Consider the following 22,650-nt stretch of genomic DNA (forward strand, 5'->3'; position numbering starts at 1 on the left):
AGTACAACTGCATGTTAATGGATATCCACTGATTTAAATTGTAATATTATAAATTTTAATAAGATGGAACCACAACAGTCAATCCCATTTTAATTTGTTAACTTTGACTCAAACAAACAATTAAGGCTCAACGATGGAAAATATTGATTTTTGAAATGCATCTTTAATACCACAGTAGCCCAGAACATAATTGGATTGCAAAAAGTAATTGAAAATTCACGTTTTTATTGTACAAAAGCTGAGACTAAATCGACTGCTTGGCAAAGGATGTGGTGAAAGTTACATAGCTTGACAGGCTGAAAAAGTTAACTCCTGCTTTCTGCTCCTTTTCCACTCCATGCTGACCTAGTGATCCTTTACCAGGCAGCAGGGAACAGGAACAAACACAACACACACACACAATCACACACACACACACACACACACACACACACACACACACATACACCGCTATTCTCTGGACAAACAGACCATAGAGACATTGATGAAAAAGCGGAGCTGAAGATTCAGCGAGCTGAAGAATCTGAATCAAGCTCAGTCTATGCTAATTTAAAAAGATAAAGTATGTTGTATTTTTCATTTATTTTTATGTACTGTTTTACTTTTAAGTGCAATGAACTCGAGGCAATATAATGCCTTGACATTTCTGTGCATTCAAGCTACAAAATGGAAAAGAACAATGAATGCCTCAATGCTTGTCTTCTGTAAGGAACAGGCTGGCCTGTTGCTAACAGAACTAGCAAATACTTGTGTATAAGTAGCTAGCAAATATGTGTATACTGTATAGAGCATAACTTTTCGAAAGGAAAGACATACTGCTATGTTTACTGTACATATTGTGTTTATTTGAGTTTACTTGCTGAACTTGGAGGATCATTTTTTTTCCAAAAATCATGAATTAATTACTGCTGGTCATCACACTCTTATTACCACACACGAGCTCACACAAACTGGTGAATTCTGATCAGTCCATCTACTGGCCCTGTTTTGGAGCTATGAGAAAAGCAGAGTAGCAGATGGAAAGCCACACGGACACAGGGGGAAGCACACCAAACTGAGTTCAGGATCACAATATAGGGCTGTAAAAGCTCCAACATTGCCTGCTCCATCACTGTATACCGGCAGAATGCTTTTCCCTTGTGCATTTTATTTTATTTTTTTTATAGAAAATGAATATCTCCTTGTATGATAGGTTCTCATTAAAACAAACGACTGCAGCATGTGAATCACAGTTAAACGGAAAAAAAAAAAAACGTCTACGATAATGTGACAGTGGTTTATCTCTTCATGATGACAAACAGCATCAATTCAGGCACTTTTGAAAGGAGGCTCATTAGAACTCAGGCATCATTCAGAGCACAGAGAATTGGCTATAAGAGATGATAATTATGACTTATTTAGAAATATTAGTAATATTTTACATTAAGGTTCTCTTTACTAGTCATTTAATGCATTAGTTAATATTAACACACTATGAATCTAGGTTGAATAAACCAATGCAAACAAAGTGATGTTTCATTCAAATTGAGCCATAAAGGCAACATTTGGTGTGACAACTTTTTGTTTCGTACAAACAAAGATCTCAGGAACAGTTTGTAAAAGCTGAATAAATGTCTATTTTCTATATATAACTTTGAATACGATTGGAATAAGTGATCTTTGCAAAATATGAATAAACCTAAAAACTAAAAAACAGCAGAAGGTCATGAGTTTAAATCCCCAACACCACCAAGCTGCCACTGCTGGGGCCGTGAGCAAGGCTCTGAACCCTCAACTGCTCAGTTGTATGAATGAGATAAATGTAAGTCTCTCTGGATAAAAGCATCTACAAAAATCCCATAAATGTAATGTTTATTTATTTCCACACAACATTATAACATTATATATTATGATCGATTAAGTCAATAACTGATTATTTCTTCATCATGGCACCTGTTAGTGGGTGGGATATAATAGACAGCAAGTGAACATTTTGCCCTCAAATTTGATGTTGTAAAGCAGGAAAAGTGTGCAAGCATAAGGATTTGAGAAAGTTTGAAATGGGCCAAATTGTGATGGCTAGACGACTGGGTCAGAGCATCTCCAAAACTGCAGCTCTTATGGGCTTTTCTCGGTCTGCATTGCTTAGTATCTATCAAAAGTGGTCCAAGGAAGGAACAGTGGAGAACCGACGACAAGGTCATGGGCAGGCAAAGCTTATGGATGCACATGGGGAGTGAAGGCTGGGTCATGTGGTAGCTCAAACTGCTGAGGTAGCAAAAGAGGGACCAACACAATATTAGGCAACCATAATCTTATGCCTGATTGGTGTTTATTTATATTTAATAGTTTACTATTTCAAATAATTTGATAATAATAATAATAATAATAATAGATTATATAAATAAGTGTGTCTGCTGTAAATATAATAATTATTTATTTCCACACATATTTGTATGTAATAATTTACTACTACTACTACTACTAATAATAATAATAATAAATGCGTCTGCCAAATATTGTTATTTATTTCCAGACACGTACTTATTTGTATGTAATAATTTACTATTTTTAATAAAAATAATAAAGCTGGTTTGGGCGCGTGCGCGCGCACCGCTCAGTTTGGCCGGGGGTAGCCGTGCACGCGCGTCAGTAGCGGGCACGCGCGGCTCGTGCGCCGCTCCTGCTGGCTGCTCCTCAGTTGTAGTGGAGTGTAGACATGGCGGCGGATCTAAACCCTGACTGGATCTCTTGCTTACCTTCTTCATGGAGTTACGGGGTGATCCGGGACGGACGAGTGTTCTTCATCAAGTAAATATCATGCGGATTGAAAAACCTTTGGATATGCTCTTTTTTTTATATTTTAAAGAGGGGTTTTTGAATGAAAGCCCCCCGTGTTGGTGTACGAGTGTTTCTTCTTCTCCTTCTTTTTTTTTTTTTTTACATGCTCTTCTTTCTTTTTTTTTTTTTACCCAACAGTGAAGAAGCAAAGAGCACGACTTGGCTTCATCCTGTCACCGGTGAAGCGGTGATTACAGGCCACAGGAAAACTCCAGGTAATGATTTATCCCGGCAGAGGGGATCATATATGTGCGTGCGCGTGTGTGTGTGCGTGCGTGCGTGCGCGCGCGTGTGTGTGTGTAAAACGGAGATGCAGGCAAAAAAAACCCAGGAATCATGACGGAATTCTGCAGCAGTCACAGCAGCAGGAGCTCCAGATCTTTATGGATCCACAGTCACGAGGGGCTAAAACATATGCACAAAATAATTTATTTTGTATTTTTTTTGTATTTGACAGACAGTAACATTTAACACCGGATAGTCGGTGTGTCTGCTTTGATTTAATCGCAACGTGTATTCAACTGACACCCCCCCCCCCCCCCCATACACGCACGCACGCACACACACACACACACACACACACACACACACACACACTCTTGGCCTACGCGTTGCAAAACCTCAGGTACACTTTCAGAAGTAAAGCAGGAAACCCTTTTCTTCTGATCAGCTCATTCGTTAGATCCCTGCTGTATTTGTGAATATTAGTGTAGGTGTGTAATGTTCTATCACAGAGTCTCCTGTAGTCTCCTGTCCACTGGTCCAGCAAATCTGTGGCTTCAAACCTGCAAGATCTGTTGCTCTTGTCCTCCAGCTGCTTTCTCACGCTAGCTCTTCTAGGCACTGGAGCCTAGAGCAGGAGGAAAAAACGCTAATATATATATTTTTTTTATCCCTTTAGATTTACCAACAGGATGGGAGGAAGGATATACATTCGAGGGAGCACGCTGCTTCATCAAGTGAGTTTGTTTTCAAACCATTCTGATGTTCTCATGTTGCTTTTTGGGGCTGATTAGCGACTGTGATTTCAGATCACTGCGCCTACACACACATACACACACCCTCCCTCTCTCTCTCTCTCTCTCTCTCTCTCTCTCTCTCTCTCTCTCTCTCTCTCTCTCTCTCTCTTTTTCTCTCTTTCCCTCACCGTTTCATCGCCGCCTTTGCGATTCTTGCTCGAGTCCCATCGCACACTGGAAGCAGAGCTCTGGATAAACCGTGTTTCCTCCGCCGAGTGAAAGCAGACATGACTGTTTCTCCTGCTGGTGACTCACGTCTGAGTTTGGCTGAACAGGTTCTTCTAGTCGGCCCTTCTTCTCTCCCCGGGGACATAAGCGTTATTAATATTCCCTTTGCAGAGTTGCACCAAGCCTGATTTCGAAGCCTGCACCAGAATATCAACTCTGCATTGCAAATGACTGCTTATCCACCTGCCTCTTATCACCAGTACCTGTGCTGTGAAACCTTGGTTTCGGCAAAAAAAAACATGCTCGTATTTTTTTATTTTTCTGACATCATGTGTGGTGTAGACTTTGAATGCTGACAGATCGGTTTGGAGGAAAGTAGCTGGTACTTAAAAAGTGTTTACAAGCCCGCACATGTCATTACAGACAGATTTGTGTTTGGATAGAATATAAAAGTCGTCGTATCTTATTGATATTATTCCTATCATGAAGGCAGACTAAAGGCAGACGGATTAGTGAGCAAATAGACCGTGAGCATAATGCACTTTTATTGTTCTAACATCTGCGCAATGAATGTGAGAGACAAACAATGGTGAATAGTGATTGGTTGTTGTCGAAGCCTTAGTGATCTGTGATTGGTCATTGGGAACGTGAGGTTCGGACAAATGAAACATAGTTTTACCAACTTGGTGGTCAATGGAGTGAATCTGTTCTCTCACCTGGGATAACCTGCAGCTGTTTTGTGAGCTGGACAGCTGTGCTAAGTGCAGGCATGGAGAATAAGTCTTGCTCAGACAGTGTGCAAATGTGCAGGTGTGGAGAATAAGCTGAGAACTACATGCCAGGGTTTTCTGTGGTTGGTGTAAGACTGATCAAATTGCTCCATTGGATAATTACTGCATCAATTAATATGTTTCAATTGCACCAAGTTATTTATTGAACCCCCTACTGATAAGGGGGACAAACAGTAGTGACTAGTGATTAGCTTCTCGTGTCTTCTGACATGGATGTCTACGATGAGTCCTGTGGTTGTGGAAAAGATGTTACTCTGCACCAGAAGTTGAATTATTGAGACATCATTGTCACACATGTATTGAACACCACAGGGTCCAGACCGTAATCCCAATGAGAATCTTTGGGATGTGCTGAAGAAGACTTTATGCAGCACTCTGACTCTGCCATCATAAGAACAAGATCTTGGCGAGACATGAATGCAACTCAGGACAGAAAGTATTCATCGTATATAAAGCATTGCTGTAAATGAAAGCAAATGGAGGTCCAACAAAATAATATAACTGTGTAAATTTCTTTGGCTGGGCAGTATTTAAAATAATCCTGATAATAATGTTTTAATGCTAGTCTGTTATACTGAACCACAAATGTTAATTTAGTTTTTGCCCTATTAATTTTAAAACAGAAAAAAATGGCTAAAGGAAAAAATCAAGTGAATATTTTGCAATGTTTTAAAAATATCCTCAGTGCAGAGAACACTGCTTCAGACTTTCTGAGGAAATTCTGAGGAAATTGTTTAATGTTACTAAACATTATTATAATTAAGCAATTATGTATAATTTTGATCAGTGTAATTGGTTTGTTGGTTCTAATATACAGAAGATCCAGGTGTTCAATAAGGTCTGGAGACACTTCTTCACCTTCAGCTTTCTCAGCAAGGCAGTTTTATCTTGGCGATGTGTGAACCCTAGATTTGGTTTTGTTATTATGTTGGAAAATTGTTTCTAAAGGGAGGGCATCATGTTCTGCTTTAAAATGTCACAGTACATGTTGAAATCCATGTTTCCCTCAATGAACCACAGCTCCCCAGTACCAGCAGCAGTCATGCAGCCCCAGAGCATGATGCTGCCACCACCATGCTCGACTGTCTGAGAGACACCATTTTCTTGGTGCTCCTCACCAGGACGTCACCACACATGCTGGACATCATCTAAGACAAATACGTTTATCTCAGTCTCTGCTCAGTAGCTGCTTCATGTGTATCTTTAATGCATTGTATCGCTGGTTTGGAAAGTTTGTGGACACCTGGTCATGAGTATGGTATGTGCTTTTTTTTTTTTTTTTTTTTTTTTTTTTTAGCATCTCATGCCACAATTAGTCCTAATTTGCTCTTATAATTCTCTCCATTTTTCTGGGAAGATGTTCCACTAGATTTTGGAGTGTGCTTGTGGACCTTTGTGTTCATCAGCCACAAGGGTGTTAGTAAAGTCAGGAGACGAGGCCTGGGGTGCAGTCAGTGTCCCAATTCATCTCAGTAGGGTTGAGATCAGAGCTCTATAGCAGGCCACTCAAGATCTCTCACTCCAAATCATGTTAACCGTATCTTCAAGGAGCTCGCTTTGCGCACAAGGGCAGCATTTAATTATACCGCATCCGAAGACGTTCCATACAATTGTGTAGCTCCAGCATTGTAACAGTTTGGAGTTGTTGTAACAGGGAAGCAGGGAAGGTCAGGTGTCCCAATACTTTTGTCCATATAGTGTATACATTTTATATACACTGTCTGAATGGCTGCTTCTGGTCCTGTGATTAGTCGAGGGTCCACTGAGCTACAAATGTAAAAGTAATTTAGAATAAATGTGAGCGATTGCATGAAGCACAACAAGCTGAAGCAAGGATCAGGTCGAGAAGCTGAAAAGCACGAGAGTCACTGAACTGTGGCCATTTTCTATTTGTGTTATATTTACGTATTAACATATGCATTTATTTCCAAATGCTTGTTTTTCTCATTCAGACCCCAGACAACCCCTACTATCGGGGATTACCATATCCTGGGAAATGTTTTCAAAAAGCTCCAGTAGCAAAAATATTTTGTCAGTGAAAAATTATTTGGTGCCAAATTATTCAAATATTGTAGTCTAGAGCCTGTTGGAGCAGTTTTTTGCTTTTTGTCTGCACAGCGCCGGCTGCCACCATATTATTAGTTAATTGTGCTCTTGGTTACACTGCACTTAAACCCTGGCTTCAGTGGTTATACTCTCAGGGTCGTCCATTTCGCATGCGGATAAATCATAGTCATCGTGTCACAGCTTCTGCACACATCTCCGGCCGCTTCGCTCGCTTCGAGGAGCTTAACATCACTACAGACTGACTGATTGCTTTGAAAGCATTTTCTTTTTTGAAATTCTTACTTCGACAGTCACTGACCAAAGCTTTTAAGAATCAATAGCTTCCTGGTGGCAAATCCTTCGTTATTATCTTCTTAAAATGAACCAATAGATCCTACATTTTAAATGACGAATCACTGTGTAGCTAATTTACATTTATAATGAAAATGTAGACCTGTAGGATTGGGGGAATTTACGCTGTGCGTTTTTCTCGGGGTCTGGAAAAGTCTTCTCAGGAGAAATGCTGGTTTAGAGCCACTATAGTGTACGTTATAATAGAAACCAAACACAGAATTCACCGGTTCCAAAACATGAAAATCGATGCAAAAAATGTTAATGTTCATGTTTCATACATCACACCAAAAAAGCTGCTTCGAGACAATGTTCATTGTTAAAAGCGCTATACACAGAAAAATGAAATGAATTGAGCCGCCCGGTTGTTGATTATTTTCCTGTAGCATGCCTGGTCTTTGTTTATTTCTTACATATTTTTTATATATACTCTAAAATCTATATCCTATTTTTGAGGAATTTTTGGATTGATGTTAAATTGGTGACCATTTCCATTTCCACCACTTCTGTTTATTTAGTTGAAACTAAAGCTAGCATAGGGGAGTCCGTTTAATTGGCTCTCACTTCCTTTTCCTGTGTGTTGGAGTCAGTAATGATGAGTGTGATTTGTGCTCTGTTTCTCTCCCAACGCTCCCCCCTGCCAGTACTAAATGCTTCAGTGGAACGATTGGAGTTGGACAACAGCAATCACTTTAATGTACTTTTCCTGTTCGGGCAAGGGGAGTCCTAGCCCGTGTCTCTCCCTCCCTCGCTATTCCATGAGATAAGAGACCTCTAGTCTGTTGGCGCCGTGTATCGCCGTCTCTTTTACACGAAAGAGCCGCGTCGCGTCGTGTATTCCCCGGCGATCTCAGATCGACATCAATAGCGAAGACTCTTAGGGCTGTGCATTTCGCATTCTCTTGACTGCACTTTCTTCCTGTTTTGCGACGTGGATTATCCGTGAATGCGAACCACAAAGCACAGAATCCACCGTGCTGACTGTTGCTTCCTCTACAAACATTTCCGTCTATAACAAATAGAATAAGGCTTTATGCTGATCTACAACTGACTCGAAAACCCAACAAGAGAAATGACAAGGCACGTCTTAGCTCAGCATAAAAGCCCAGTTCCTGCCTGTGGCCTTTGACCGGTGACTGTGTGCACTGCAGAATCCCTTCAATTACAGCAGCCCTAGATGGCAGACAGCCAGAGATTGAGAGTGATATGGGGCCATTCATTACTTCTGCTTGGAAAAAAACCAAAAAAACGTATTAACAAGTGGATTTCTGTATCTTGGTCACTCAAGACATTGCTGTGTTTTCACACATGCTGTTTGTCTGCTTCGCACCCTCATTTCTAATATGCTGTTATAACCCAAAAGCCATCTCTTTCTATGAATCTTGTGCAAACGGCCCTTTAAAACACACTGCGGATGCATATTCATTGTGCTGCAGTCTGAGGATCTGCTTTTTCAATGTCACCTAGGAACTGTATTGTGATTCAGAGATTGTCTTCACAGCAGCTGCTCTGCTGCAGGAGCTCATATGTGATTCTTTCTGTCGCTGTTGGTCTGTTGATCTCGCCTCTCTGGTCATAGGAAGTGATGATGTAGAGCTTGATGGAAGTGTAGATGTGACCCGTGAGAACCTGGAGTAAGGAATGAGGGAGGGGCTTCACCAGGTGCATCAGAATGCCATGGTTTTGAGGGGAAAAGCATGGCGTATCTTTGTGACCGATTGAAATCAGTAAGGATGGTGTCAATAATAATAATTACTGTGATTAATAATGATATTGATTTTGTAATAAATGGTCCAGCTATTTGTTTCTTAGATATCCTAGGTTTTGTGATAGTATTCGTTAGTATTGCTGTTTTACTTGTAACTTTAAATTATGAAATTCTTTTTGGACATATCATAGACATAAATGTGTTTTTTTTATTTTTTTTTATTTATTTATTTTTTAATTATTAATTACTTTTTTTCTGCCAGTTAAATTTCAGTACAATTAACATTTTGGAATGTAAAATGCCTTCAGGTCTCATAATATAGAATAGAATAGTTTTTATTTGTCACATATACATTACAGCACAGTAAAATTTTGTTCTTCACATATCCCAGCTTGCTCAGAAGCTGGGGTCAGAGCGCAGGGTCAGCCATGATATGGCGCCCCTGGAGCACAGAGGGTTAAGGGCCTTGCTCAAGGGCCCAAGAGTAAAACTACCTCATAAACTACCCCTAAAGGACCATAATACATTTACCGCATTTGGCAGGTGCCCTTATCCAGAGCGACTTACATTTTTTTCTTTTCTTTTTATCTCATTCATACAGATAAACAGCTATGATGTGAAGAGCCTTGCTCAGGGGCCCAGGAGTGGCATCTTGTGTGTGTGTGTGTGTGTGTGTGTGTGTGTGTGTGTGTGTTGGGGGTGTCTTGGTTGGTATCTCCATTGGCTGTTGTGCTGAGGTCGAAAAAGCAATTGCACTTCTACAAATGATTCAGGCCTTATGTGGCCACCACCTGACAGGAAGTGGTTAAGTCTTAAGGCACAGTAATAAGTCAATGGTGTGATACAGAGCTGAAAGCAGAGAGTTCAAATTTATGGTTGACTGGAATATCTGCCTATTTGGATAGTAGTGAGGAGCAAAGCAGTTGCCTTAAGTTTTTTTTATTTGATTATATCCATAAACGTGTGCACGCATGACTTCTTTGACAAACTATGACTTTGTTTAACAGCAGTGGATTTTGCACCAACAGAGCCATAAAGTGAGACAGTCACATTAGCATTCAATTAAGAAAGCGAAATAAATGGGAAATATAAAGCAGCAACATCAATAATGAAACAAGTAAAAAAATAAAAAGATTAATGAGTAATTCTCCCAAATCTAATCTCATATTCCTTTAGCGAAACTATTGTGAGACCATAATATCATTAGCAAACAAAGATGACATTTTGTGTTACACTGTAATGGTCTGAAACCAGAGACCAATATTATAATATAGATCAGGGTTAAGGAGGAACACGACAAGAGAGAATCAAAGTCTGGCAGATCTTAGATTCTGGGATCACTTGTGTAGACGAGAGAAGTGTTGTGAAGAATCAAATGTTCAATATTGTGTATATACTGTATGTGTATCAGAGGTGTGAAGGTGATCTGAAAGTCATACTTGAGTAAAAGTTTAGACACCTTACTGCTAAAGTCACCAATTCCAATATGACTTGATTAAAAGCATTAGAGTATCTGATCTGAACAGTATTCGAGCATTTGACTCGTATTGAACTTAGACTAAAGATGCGCTAGTCCTCAACACCAAGACACATGTTAGTGAAAAGCCTGTTGATTTGTGAGGTTTTATTTCCTAAAAAACTGGAAATCTCTAAATCACATCAAGCAACAACATCAACACAACAGCCTCAAGCTGTCGGTCAAAAAGCAAAGAATTGTAAAGCAATCTTTTAAAAGGTTTTTCAATTAACAAATAAAATGACAGTATGAAATTTGACAAGTTGCTGATTCGCCTTCAGGTGGAGTAGCTTCATTTGGCACACAAAGACTAATCACATCTAGAACCTTCAATGCCCTGTAGATAGATATCGCCTCTTCAGCAGAATAAACAAGTCACAGCAGTGCAATTGGTAACGTCAATGAAAATATAGTGGAGTAAAAAGTACATATACTCAATCATAAGTGTAGATGAGTAGAGAGTAAACGTTGATTATAGCTTTGATACTTAGTGAAAATAGAAAGTAGGCAAAAAAAATATACTTAAGTACAATAACAAAGTACATTTTTTCAAATAATTATATATATATATATATATCTTTTAATTCATTAGAGAATTGGAAATCTGATGTGTTTTGCTCCTTGGATAGCCATGTCAGGTGACCTTCAGATCAGGCTTGAATAAGTAAAATATGCAAGTGCTACTCTTTAGCTGAAGGTTGCGATTTCTAAGAAGGAAAATAATAACGTTCTTTCCTCCGAAGATGGAAAATGACAGGATTATTAATAAAAGTTTTAAGTGTGACAGTTGTTGTAAAAGTCCTCTTTAATGTTAGTTAAAAATGCTGATCATTCGTTTTAAACCAAACCACTGGGCAAAGATTCAAAAGGGTAAAAGTAGTGCCAGGAATGTGCGTGCGTGCGTGCGTGCGTGCGTGCGTGCGTGCGTGCGTGCGTGCGTGCGTGCGTGCGTGCGTGCGTGCGTGCGTGCGTGCGTGCGTATGGGTGTGCGTATGGGTGTGCGCGTGTATGGGTGTGCGCGTGCGTGCGCAGTCTTGATATTTGCCAAATTGAAATGAGAAAAGTGCATTTAAATGCGGTTTATGCCGAGTCTTGTTGGGTTTTCCAGATGTTAAGAGGTCAAATTGTGTATAATAATAATAATAATAATAATAATAAAAAAACAGGTTTATATTTTCATTTTCATCCATAACCAGAATTTTCAAAAGAGGTTTTCCATAGCTAGCAGAACATCATACTATTCAAAATGACTGTATTTATACTATATACTTCCATATTTAATTTATAACTCTTAAGATTTTTGTTACATAATTTGGTGTATATTTATTAGGGGTGTAACGGTACACGTATCCGTTCTGAAGATTTTCAGTACAAGGATTTCGGTTCAGTACACGTGTACCAAATGCAGTTCTTTTTACATGCGGAACATAGTTGAAATCCGAGTTCCCTCAGAAATGTATTAAGTAGCGGACCGGAAATTTGTTTATCCTCCAACTGCTAACCAGGAAGTGGCGAGTGCTATGGATTATTTAGCATTTTATGTCCAACTATTGCATTTTTCCATTTATTTTATTTTATCTATTTAATTTGTAGCAATTTACTTGATATCTCAATTAAATCAATATAATAAAAAAGTTGTATTGCATTAATTAGATTTATTTTATTTTATTTGTATAAAATATTATTTTATATATGAATGAACCAAGCAGGCATTTAATTCATAATAGTTTTTAAAATGTAAACTGTTGATGCTCACAAATGTTAATAATAATAATAAACTGCATTAATAAAAAGCAAGCTTTTGCATTTGGCCCCCCCCCCCCTATAATGAATTTTGTGCGCGCACACACACACACACACACACACACACACACACACACACACACACACACACACTTTTTAATTAAAGTTTATTTCTATAGTGCTTTTCACAATAGACATTGTCTAACAGCAGCTTTAATATTCTTTAAATATATTTGGGGCGTTTATTTTAATTTCATAGGGATAAAAATAGATGCTAGCATGGTGGTATCACACGCAGTAGTAAGTGGCTAATGTGTCCTATTACTGATAGGCAGCGCACATGTCGCGGCTGTTAATCAAGATGGCAGACAACAGTGTTAGTGCGTGCATGGAACAGCGTGTGGGGATAAAAAGTTTCTGGGGAATGAAGGTGTAAAACGTGGATATCTACAGACATTTCAAATGTGTGAAATGGCCGTAAGTCCCTGTCGTGGTTGTTCCCTGATGACGTCTTAGGAGGGTTCAGGCTGTCAAACTATTAAACTATACTGTCAAATCATTCAATGGCGAATCTGAGTAGGCATTGAGTTAAATGCTAGGATATGTGTATAAATGTATCTGGGCAGTATGTCGATAAATAACTGCAGTTTAAACTAAACTTGAAATTTGGTTTTGTATTTCATACACTCAACAGTCCTGGTTTGACTTGAACGCCCCTGGTGTCACACACGAGATCTGAATTGCGCTGTACAACCTGAGATTTAGTTTTTATTGCGTACCTGAATTGTTGAACTGTTTCGGCTGATCTTTTCTCAAACATTCAGGTTTTCTTGACCAAACCTTATTCATTTATTCTTCTCTGTCAATCATTGTGGAATGAAGAAAAAAAAAAAATCCACATGAATGTATTTTTGCTTGCGCGGTTTGCTACAGATGCGGGTTGCGGGCTCTGACTAGTGCACTTTCTGACCATCCAATAAAAGGACATGAAAACGCCGACGTTACTGTGCGCCTGCTGGATGGTTTTAGTGTAGCTCGCAATCTGATTGGTTGAACCAGCAGCTTGAAGCAGCATGAAAATGCAAAACATAACATTTCTTGTCTTTTTATATTTTTATGTATTTTATTATTAACATTTATGAAGATCAACAGTTTACATTTTTAAAACAATTTGAAATAAAATGCCTGCTTCGTTAAATAATATCTATAAAAAAAAATTATCAAATGAATTAAATACACTTAATTCAGTTGAGTAATTGATTAAAATTGGCACAAAACAAAATAAATGGAAACATTTAATCAAATAGTCCACATCTGTATTACCAATTTGGTGAATACAGATGTGTATATTAGTGTGTCAGTGTGTTACATTTGATATAAAGTTTTCTGCAGATGTTTTACTGTGCTACTTATTTTCAGCATTCTTTTACAAATGTCTTTTTCTTCCATCCTTCATTCATTCACTTCCTCAATATGCGAAAAAAGGATTTTCTCCTTTTTTTTTTTTGTGAAATTCTTGAAGCAAATGCAGAAGAATTCATATCGCTAGCTTTGCAATGGCAGGAAGTGGTGGCGATTTAGCATTTCTTGTACGGCGTGAGTAACCACAGTGACACTGCGCTAACTCTATTTTTTGTATTTATTTATTTATTTTATACCTCTGGCATTGTTGTGTATGGTTTTAAGTTTAATAAAAAAAATTATATAAATAAAAAAACTAACAAAAAAAAACAGTGACTCTTCGGTCAAGTGGCTCAACTTTCGGTCCGTCACTTAATACATTCGCGGGGCAACTCAGAATTTAACTGTGTTCCACACGTAAAAAGGATTGTTTTCTATACACACGTGCACCGAGCTTTACTGAATAAGGCCTCATTTGCATAAAGTGACTGAAATCAGGTGTGAACTCCGGATGAGCGCTGCTTAAAGATAAGTAGTAGCATTTCCCCTGAGGTTATCCACTTCTCCTATTGTTATTTACTGTTTTGTTATGATAATTGCTGTTCACTAAATAGCTCAATAACCAGCATAAGAGATGATTGAGTGCCGATTCATTCATTCCTCCCGCCTGTGTGCGAGAGCTCAGAGGAGTGTGTTCTGCTGACGCTGGACTGTCGGATCTCTCTGTACAATGCAGCTGATTTATAGGTGGCTTCACTGAGGAGGTCAGTGTAAGTATTGAGTTATTTCCACACCGTCGCCCTTTTGAGTAGGTATCCGCTTGCGGACTGCTGCGTGGTCACATGACCAGTCTTTAGGAATAACATCGGATCGGAATGCTGCTATGATGCAGATTTAGAGCATGGCATTGTCATTTCTGGTGCGAGTAAAAAGCTTTTTAGACAATACCTCTTTGCATAAAACACGGTTTCAAGAGCCGAGAAAATGATCCGTCATCCAAGGTATGAGGAAATGTGGGGAAAAAATCATTGCTGTGTAGCTGAAATGATGAAGGTGTAACTAGACTGGAGGTCAACCGATTAATCAGCACCGTTAGTTGATTGCTAGAATCGGCTATTGACAAAAAATCCCGATATAGTTGATGAATTATAGTTCCTTTTACACACCCTGTCCAGAGTGCGTTATTCCACTCATACCACAATCATCTGCCAATATTACAAATGTTTCATTCATCAATGAATCCTGTCACACATACTGCTGGTTTGTAGCAAGATGTAATGTTGTGGAACATCCAAGACGAGTTCCTGATCTGACTTAAATCTGGGATAAATAGCATCCCTTTAATGCCATTTACTTTCTCTCTCCGTCTGACATTCGTTCTTTTGCAGAGAAATACATTCTGTGAAGCTCCATGACAGTTTCAAAGCACTGAAACCAAAATCCCCTTCTGTGAACATTCCAAAAGGGTCTCTGAAAATGTATTTCTGACGATTGTGCATTTTGTTGCACGTTTCACGTGGTTCTGTTGCGCTACATGCGGCTCGACCCGTACTTTAAGCCACTGGTCGGTTTGCTCGGCGTGAAAGCTAAGCCCAATATGTTAACTCGCTGGATCGGTTATTGTGCGAGAGAAATGTTTGGGGAGTGTGTGTGTGTGTGTGTGTGTGTGTGTGTTTGTGTGTGAGATTCACAAAGTTGTGACCTATCGCTAGGACTCACCGCAGCTCGCTCTCTCCCTCCCCCTCTGCATTTTCTTCCACTTATAGCCCTCCCTGCAGTTTTCCTGAATAGCTTCCTCTGTGCAAGTAAAAGGCAGTGGTGTTTTAATTTCACACTGCCAGGCTTCTCTATTAACAGTTTTACCAAAAGCCCTCTGTTACTGTATTTGTTAATGTTAAACATTCCGATTTTTTTATTTTTTTTTTATACATCATCAGCCGGAGATTTATGCACCACACCTTCACCCACTAAACACGTATTTCATCGCCACTCATCTGTATTTTCAGATTGTGGCCACGTTTAAAAAATAACCACCATAAATGACTCTCACTACTGTTTAGTGTTTGTATGAAGTATTTATTTATTTATTTTTTTAAGTGTTTGCACATGCCAGGTGAACAGCGAGACCTGTCTCTGTAATGACTAACATGAAGCTCAATCAAAACAATGAGTTAACAGACATTTAAACTCCCCTCGATATTTACTCTGTAGTAGCGATGGTAAGATTCGCATCGGTAAAAATCGATTTATTAATATAGAATTATTATTAGATGCGCTTTAATTTTATTATTTAGAAAGTGACCACTATTTCATACCATTTTATACGTAGATTGTTTTTTTTCTCCTTCCTGGACTGTTTCTCTCATCGCCACCGCTGCCACGTGAATATGACGTATCGCAGCACTACGGAGGCCGAGCTGCGACCCGAGAGTCACATAAAATACAGATTAACATGGCAGAGGCAGAGCTGCAACTTCCTGCCACAGGAAAAGAACGACTGGTTTTGTTTAAATAAAAAAAAAAAAAAAAAATGTTTGCACTCAGAGGCGTGTTTGTGGAAGGAGACACACGTTAGAAGGCACTTGAGTACATTTATGATTTGCTGTCTGTCTGAACCAGAGAAATAAAGGTGAACTATCAATACAATATTGAGTTGCATAGCTTCATATTTTTTCCATTGCATCGTACTGTGTTGAATCTTATTGTGTTGAATAAAAAACAGATCACACTGCATCGTACTAGCGGTGAATCTTATCGTATCTGTAGCTGCTTTATATGTATCTTCAAAGTATAATAATATCGTTAACTGTGCATCGAGCTGCGGATCAGTTATGGAGATGCATCGCTACTCGTGTCACTCTACACTGTGGATTTCTAATGTATATCAAATTAATTTTTGTTTCTGTGACTTAAATGCACGAACAGCAGAAAGCATAGCGAAAGCACAGTATATCTTTAACCTGGCAACATTTCTTTTACTTTTTATCTCTGCAATCATGTAGCATTATTGCGGACATACTGACGTAACGACTCTCTCGTCCCTACATGACGGTTTTACAGAACCAGATGTAACACCGGTTTTACACTTTTACAACATTTGTATGTAGTACTGCCCTTATGCTGTTTGAGATAGCTACTGTTTACAAATGAACCACGTTTTTCACGAGTTCCTTGTTTGTACTAAACAGCGAAACTGCCCGATGATTTTAAAAGCATTTACTTGAACTTTACATTATTCAGTTTTCCAGCATCTTTTGCATGTTTTACCTCTTTCCTACACTGCTATATACTTTTAAAAACCCTTTTTTATACCTGGCACAAATGAGGGACAGTATCTCAAGAAGGCAACGTAATACATTAAGAGCCAGAGAAGTGTGAGCTTTTCAACAGGTTGGTCATAGTAAATTATTTGTACTGCAGATTCTGCAAGGTGTATGGAGTACACGAGCACATTTTATTACTTAAAAATATGCAAAAAATAAAAAGAGAGATGAGCCAATCAGCATGTGAATCTGTGATGGTGATCTGTTTTGAACACTGATATTAACTGACTTCACATGGAAGCCCCAGTGGCGGAGACGGGTATTTTTTCGGGGTGGCCCAGCAGGGGCCGGCAGTTTCTGTAGGGTGGAACAGAAAATATCATTATGCAAACAAACCCATACCCATTCAAACTCAAAATATTTTTTTTAAAGTGCTCTGCACTCCTGGTCTCAAACTTTTAAGAATGCTGGAATACCACGCTATTTTTGGAAACTCGTGTTGCCCATCAGTGATAACCGCTGAGCATCAAGAGACTTTATCCCAGACATTATCACGTAGACATGATTGAGGTTCTCCTAGATCAATATGTAAGAAATTATTTATGTCTTTTAAAAATTCAATTGTGAGTGGGGTGTTTAGTGGAGTGGCCCTGATTATGTCCATGGGTGGTCCTGGCCACTCCATTCCCCATACTCGCATGCTCTCGACTGAACTCAAGTGGCATCCTTAGTTTCTGATTATGTCCATGGGTGGTCCTGGCCACTCCATTCCCCATACTCGCATGCTCTCGACTGAACTCATGTGGCATCCTTAGTTTCTGCACCAATTTTTAGCCTGTTTATTTGAAACTATATAAATCAGTGTATTTCAGACTGAAATGTATCAGCTTTTACTCAATAGTGGTCGGTTTATATCAGTAAGAGGAGCTAGCATGATGATTTTGACTTTAAATGTTTACATCAAAAAATTTCTTTTACCATTTTACAAATAAAAATGAGATGATAATTCAGTTCAGATCGGATCATTTTAGTGACTCGTTTTTTGTATCTTTTTTATCAAAATGAACAAATCTTATTGAGTTAATTTCGTTCCTTTGATCAGAAATATTTTGAATATGTAACATCTACAATCAGCTGATCCCCCAAAACATCTACATACCCTAACTTTGACTATAGTTCCAATAATTGCTATTTGTATACAGTATATGTAACGGCACAGTGTCTGTGGAAGTCACATGACAGAAAAAAGAAGCGACTCAGACCAAAGGACGCATGAGATGAACCATTGAATTCTGTTTCCTGTGTAATGCACTGCATTATGGGAGTCACTTGATTTAAAAAAAAGGACGACTCGGACCAGAAGAGTTCGAGAGGTAAACTGTTTAGTTCTGTTTCCTGTTTGAAACTATGGAGATTTCCGATGGTTTGCTAAAACGTCCAGTAGAAAATTAACGAATCGCACTATTCGTTCTTCTGAGTCACATTAAAGACTCTCTGTTCATGACTGTTGAAGTCCTAAGCCAATAAGTGAATTGAATGGAAAAAAAAAAAATAGTATAAAATATTCTGTAAAAAATATTAAACATTACCAACATTAGATTAATTTAAAATGGTGAAAATCCTTTTCCTTTATAAGTTTTGGGTTTTGGACTATTAAATAATGAATGATGTTTTTAAAAGAAACTTTGATCAGGAAAAGATTTGCTCTGGTCATTATGAGACTGAGATAAAGCTATAAAAATGTTCACGTCTGGCTTTTTCAGTCTGTGTGGTATATTATTTGCAGTCAGTCAACCCCTTTTTTTTTGCCCTTCAGTTTGTGATTGGTCAGCGCTGTTCCGCTGCTTTTTCTAGACCGCATCGAGCTCATCTGTTTTTGTCATCCTTGCCTCTTGCCATTCCTTTTCCTGCCAATCCCTTCTGCATTTGTGTGACTTTATACGTTCATTGTGAATAAATATCCGACGGTGAATTAGTATTCATGTCCTCTAATCCAGCACTGGCTCTCCCTGTGGCCTGGTGCAGCTGCAGTGAATCACATATCAGGTTCGATCTTACTGAATGTGAAATATGAAAAGGTCAGGCTGCATCACCAGCAGCAACATCGAATATTTATTTATATCGCTCGTTTGGCTTCTAAATCTCAGTGTGCTTTACATGTGAAAAGGTCCAACTCAAAAAACAAAGCGTTTAAGATGAAGCCTGCTGAAGACCCAAAGAAACACATACACCACCTGTATATAAATATATAATATCCAGACTCTGGATCGGAAGGTCACAGGTTCAAATCCTTGCACCACCAAGCTGCCACTGCTGGGCCCTGGATACGTAACTGTCTGATCATATATTCTACACATAGTTGCAGGTGTAAACAGAAGCAGTTGTAGATGCCTTATAGACTTGAGGACTCTTGTAGTCTCCGGTGGTTTTCACACTGGGTGGCTGGCAGCAGTCCAAATCCGACAGAATTCAGTGCTTTTTCAAAACCTTTGTTTTTTTTTTTTACTTCTGAAATCATCTACACCATGCAAAAACTTCCTCAACCTCATAAATGGCAGGTATATTTCTTTATATTCTTGAAAGAGATTTGAAAGATTTCTGGGTCATTTTTCAGGAATAATAATGAAACAAACAATAATAAAAACAAATAAAAAATTTTTTTTATTATTATTTACTAAACAAGTGTTAAAGGAAATGCATTACTGTACTAAAAATATGCTTTTTAGCAAACCCAAACACTTTTTTTAGCGCTTTTAACAATAGGCATTGTCCCAAAGCAGCTTTACTTAAAGAGGAAATAAAAGAATATATGAGTTTGTCCATTGTCATTGTAAATATATTCCTAATGAGTGAGACAGTGGCGACTGGGGTGTGGAAAAAGTCCCTGAGACGGCATGAGAAAGAAACCTGAAGAGGAACCAGACTCAAAAGGAAACCCATCCTCATCTGGGTGCCACCGACTGTCCATTCATTACAGTTCCATAGTTGTTGAGGTGTACGGTGACGGGTGCTTAAATGGAGCCTGTGGTCCTGAGCCATTGTCGCAGACTGTTGATATTAATTACAGTCCAAATCCATCCTCAAAGTTCCTGAGTTGCTCCGTAATCTTACGGCTCCCAGGTCGTAAACCATCCCAAAGCCAAACCAGGCAGCTCCGAGCAGAGGAAAGGGACAGGAAAACTGGTCGCTGGTACATCAGGAGCATGTTTACACACATCCCTGTGTCTCAGAATAATAAGCGACTGTTTCATTTTCAATCGCGCATAAATCTGTAATAAACGAAATCATTGTCATGCTGAATTACAGTTTTCATCCTGAATTAATTTCTTTTCCTGCATTTTTTAAAATGTTATTTTTTTAAAGCCTCACTCAAAGCAGAATTATTTACATACAGTCTCAGCATGCTTCAGGACGCGTTCCTAGAAGCATTTTAGCCACCAAATGTAAATGTCTGTCTCAGCCACATTTGACAACCAAAACAAGTCCACGCGCATAGTCTTCGAGCCCTCCATTACAAACAGCTGATGCGGTCGAACTCTACTTGGACACGATTTTTCGTGTCTTGTATTATCCTGCTGATCTTTGGCTCCAAATACACTTTCCATGTAGTCTGCACTTCCAGTAATCCCCGCTGAATCCTGTCTGGAAGCCTGTTGCCACTGCACGAGACGCTAACTGCAGCCTTTTCTTGGCTCCTCCCATGCGCTGGCCAGACTTTCCATAGTCTCCGACTTCTGTCGATTTTAACATTTTAGTCTTTTGCGGATGCTGAATTCGGCAGCCAGGGTGAGGATTAATAGCTGCTGAATATATGGTGGGATGATCTGCACTGAGAGGCATATAGATTTGGCAGATTTTATTTTCTTGTGTCTTGGGTAGCTGCCTTTAGTAGGAAGTATATTGTTTGCATGCCACCCTGTTTATAATAGGATTATGCAGCTCAGAACGAACGCTCTCAGTACATTCATTTTGAAATATACAAACTGCACGTATGTTGTTATATTCTCATTCCAGTAGGATTAAAGAATGCGGTCCTTTAGAAAGGTTTTCCCTGACATGACTGACAAGTCCTAAAAAAAATTAAACCTAAGAAATCTATATGATGCCAGAACCTGGCGTGTGGGTTGTGCTGAAGCTCAGCCGTGAGTTGCGTGGACGTTCTTCTCTTCTGTGATGAACAGAATTTGGAACACAATTGATTTTGGACCCGGAGTGGCTGAGCACGGGAAGCTGCTGCTGATGGATTGTCGTTTTGGCAGAAAGGTGTTAATGAAGCGTGCAGAGTACGGCGATTAAATGCATATGAAGGTAAATAGCTTTGCAGAGATTTGCTGGATTACTCGCTTAATTCAGGTACACAGAGGAGATGTTAATCATTGTTAACAGAGGATTTAGCATTGGCGGGTCGGCAGGGCCTACAAGGCCTCTGCCTTCTTAAACTATCAGAATCACTGACTTATTTAAAAAAAAATTTTTGTCCATTAATATGAATTAAAATAGTCTCAATAGTCTTTTCTCCCAGTTCCATAGCGTTGTCACTTCGAAGGGTGTCGGTTAACGTTGGTGTTTCTACCCAATCAGATTTCAGCCATCGCATCACGTGTTGTGCCGGGGTCATAGGAATCTGCCGTGAGGTCTGCAGAATCTGCAACATATACACTCTACATGCTGCTTGAAGCTGTTGCTTTAACCAATCAGATTTCCTGTTGGCAACCTTGGCGTACAGTAACCTCAGCATTTTCACATTCGACTGGACGGTCAGAAAGCGCACTAGTCGGAGAACGCAAACTGCATCTGTAGCAAACTGCACAAGCTCAAATATATTTGCGTGGATTAATTAGCTTTTTTTTTACATTCACAACACAATGGCTGACAGAGAAGTCATTTATTTGGTCGCAGATACACTTAAAAGTCCATTTACAATACGGTCTTTTCAAGAAAAGCTAGACATTGCGAGGTCATGCCAAACAGTTAAAAAGAGCTGTTAAGCTTTTTCCCAGGAACCATTTATACGTTTTTGCTTTTTTCCGCGATGGAATCTGCACAACAACACAAAATTTCTAATCCCCACAAAAGTGCATGGAAAACCTTGGGTCATATTGATTCTTCTGCAAGAGATGACTAGGCAGGCAGTGCAGCTGTGGCTACAGTGAAAGGAGACGTGTTGAATCGTGTTTTGTGTTTCTTTCTTTAGTAATGTCACTTATGCAACGCTCCGTTATACTGTGTTTCCGTATAATATTGTGGGTGGTGGTAGCTTAGTGGTTAAGGCATTCGACTTCGGCTCCAAAGGTCGTGAGTTCAAATCCCAGCCACACCAAGTTGCCACTTCTGGGCCCTTGAGCAAGGCCCTTAACCCCGTATCTGCTCATTTGTATGAATGTGATCATTGTAAGTCGCTCTGATGAGGGTTTCTGAAAATGCTGCAAATGTATTGGTTGGTTTTTTTTTTTGTTTTTTTTTTTTAGTTGTGGCATCATAATGATTGAATTAGGAGGCGGATTGATTCAGGCAGGACACCACTGAAGGCCCAGGTGTGAAATGCACAGGCCAAAACTGAGTTTCAGTGATAATACTATTTAACCAAACATGGTAGTGAATGACTTTTTGGTATATTTACAAAGTAACACTGCTACCTACAGTGGGTCTTTTTTTTAATTTTTTTATTTATTTTTTTATACTCTGTATAACTATCTTCTTGGATTAGCGCACATGCTTCCATGCTTTTTACCAAAAACTAGTTCCCCTCGGCTTTGCACTTGCTCTTCTGGCAGTCAGAATAACAGAATTACAGTATCTCAAAATTAGCTGGAATCTGCAGCGG

The 22,650-nt window shown here is 39.1% G+C and overlaps 1 protein-coding gene across 23 annotated transcripts in view; it reads left to right on the plus strand.

The window, feature by feature from the left end:
* The first annotated feature begins 2,612 nt into the window (after positions 1-2,612).
* plekha5 (pleckstrin homology domain containing, family A member 5) overlaps positions 2,613-22,650 on the plus strand; it is a 125,663-nt gene continuing 105,625 nt past the window's right edge. For 5 of the 23 annotated variants that reach the window (XM_083528283.1, XM_083528282.1, XM_083528260.1 and 2 more), the window contains exons 1-3: positions 2,623-2,790; positions 2,959-3,035; positions 3,722-3,779. In XM_083528283.1, coding sequence (XP_083384409.1) covers positions 2,699-2,790; positions 2,959-3,035; positions 3,722-3,779 — 227 coding nt within the window. In that variant the 5' untranslated portion in view covers positions 2,623-2,698. Of the gene's footprint in view, positions 2,791-2,958; positions 3,036-3,721; positions 3,780-22,650 lie in introns of all 23 variants that reach the window. The other 18 variants (XM_083528267.1, XM_083528256.1, XM_083528277.1 and 15 more) reach the window with 10 other exon arrangements.

The sequence above is a fragment of the Silurus aristotelis genome, assembly GCF_946808225.1.
Source record: "Silurus aristotelis genome assembly, chromosome: 24".
NCBI classification, from domain to species: domain Eukaryota; kingdom Metazoa; phylum Chordata; class Actinopteri; order Siluriformes; family Siluridae; genus Silurus; species Silurus aristotelis.